We start from the raw sequence: 769 nt of genomic DNA, 5'->3' as shown, positions 1-769 counted from the left end.
GCAGGGGGTTGCACTAGATGTGACCTCCTGAGCTCCCTTCCACCTTCATTGTCTGTGACTGTGTGAATATGGAGCGCTTGGTGCAGGTGGAAAGCAGGGGGAGGTGAAACAAACACCAAGAAGGGAGAGAGCAAGTTTCTGGTGTTCACAAAGGGACCTAATTAGGCTAAAGGGAAGATCATAAGAGAAGGGAAATTTGTGCCAGAGTCTCAGTGGGGAAAATCTGTTGAACAGAAGTGTAAGCTCTCAAGGAAAGTAGCACTGACTGGGACCCTTAAATGGGACAAAGCATTACAAACCACACTGCTATACGAGAACCATCTTGACTTGGGTGGGAGACAGTGTCCAGGAGCTATTTCTCGTTCCTCATTTGTAAGATAACACATAGGTGTAAGGGGAAAGAAGAGCAGTCGCCATTGGGATAGGCCACCTTCCAGCCTCCACTGCCTTTGGTTCTTAAATTGTATTCTGGTTGCTTTTCCGCACAGCAATGATGAGCTGGGGATCCACAGATGTCTACCTGAATGAGATCGAGAGCAGCTTGGAGAGCATTTTTTACAGCAAGGAAGAGCAGGAGCATGAAATGTGGAGGACGTACATGGAGAGGAGGAGCGTCGTGCGGCAGTTCCTGCAGGCCGACCTGAGCCTCCCCCTGCTGAAACGGCACCGCAAGAGAATCGAGCTCCTGAAGAAGTGCTCCTACTACATCGAGATCCTGCCCAAGCACCTGGCGCTGGGGGACCAGAACTACCGGATGCTGCCCACCACC

At 51.1% G+C, this 769-nt stretch overlaps 1 protein-coding gene across 1 annotated transcript in view; it reads left to right on the top strand.

The window, feature by feature from the left end:
• The first annotated feature begins 490 nt into the window (after positions 1 to 490).
• The window catches only part of FNDC11 (fibronectin type III domain containing 11), a 6,932-nt gene continuing 6,653 nt past the window's right edge, over positions 491 to 769 (top strand). The window contains exon 1 of the mRNA XM_019510260.1: positions 491 to 634. Within this exon, the coding sequence (XP_019365805.1) occupies positions 491 to 634 (144 nt within the window). The remainder of the gene's footprint in view (positions 635 to 769) is intronic.

This window comes from Gavialis gangeticus, unplaced genomic scaffold (genome assembly GCF_001723915.1).
Source record: "Gavialis gangeticus isolate Ggan-Ray unplaced genomic scaffold, GavGan_comp1, whole genome shotgun sequence".
Lineage (NCBI taxonomy): Eukaryota > Metazoa > Chordata > Crocodylia > Gavialidae > Gavialis > Gavialis gangeticus.
The sequence above is the reverse complement of the archived record's forward strand: the minus strand, read 5'-3'. Positions and strand labels throughout refer to the sequence as shown.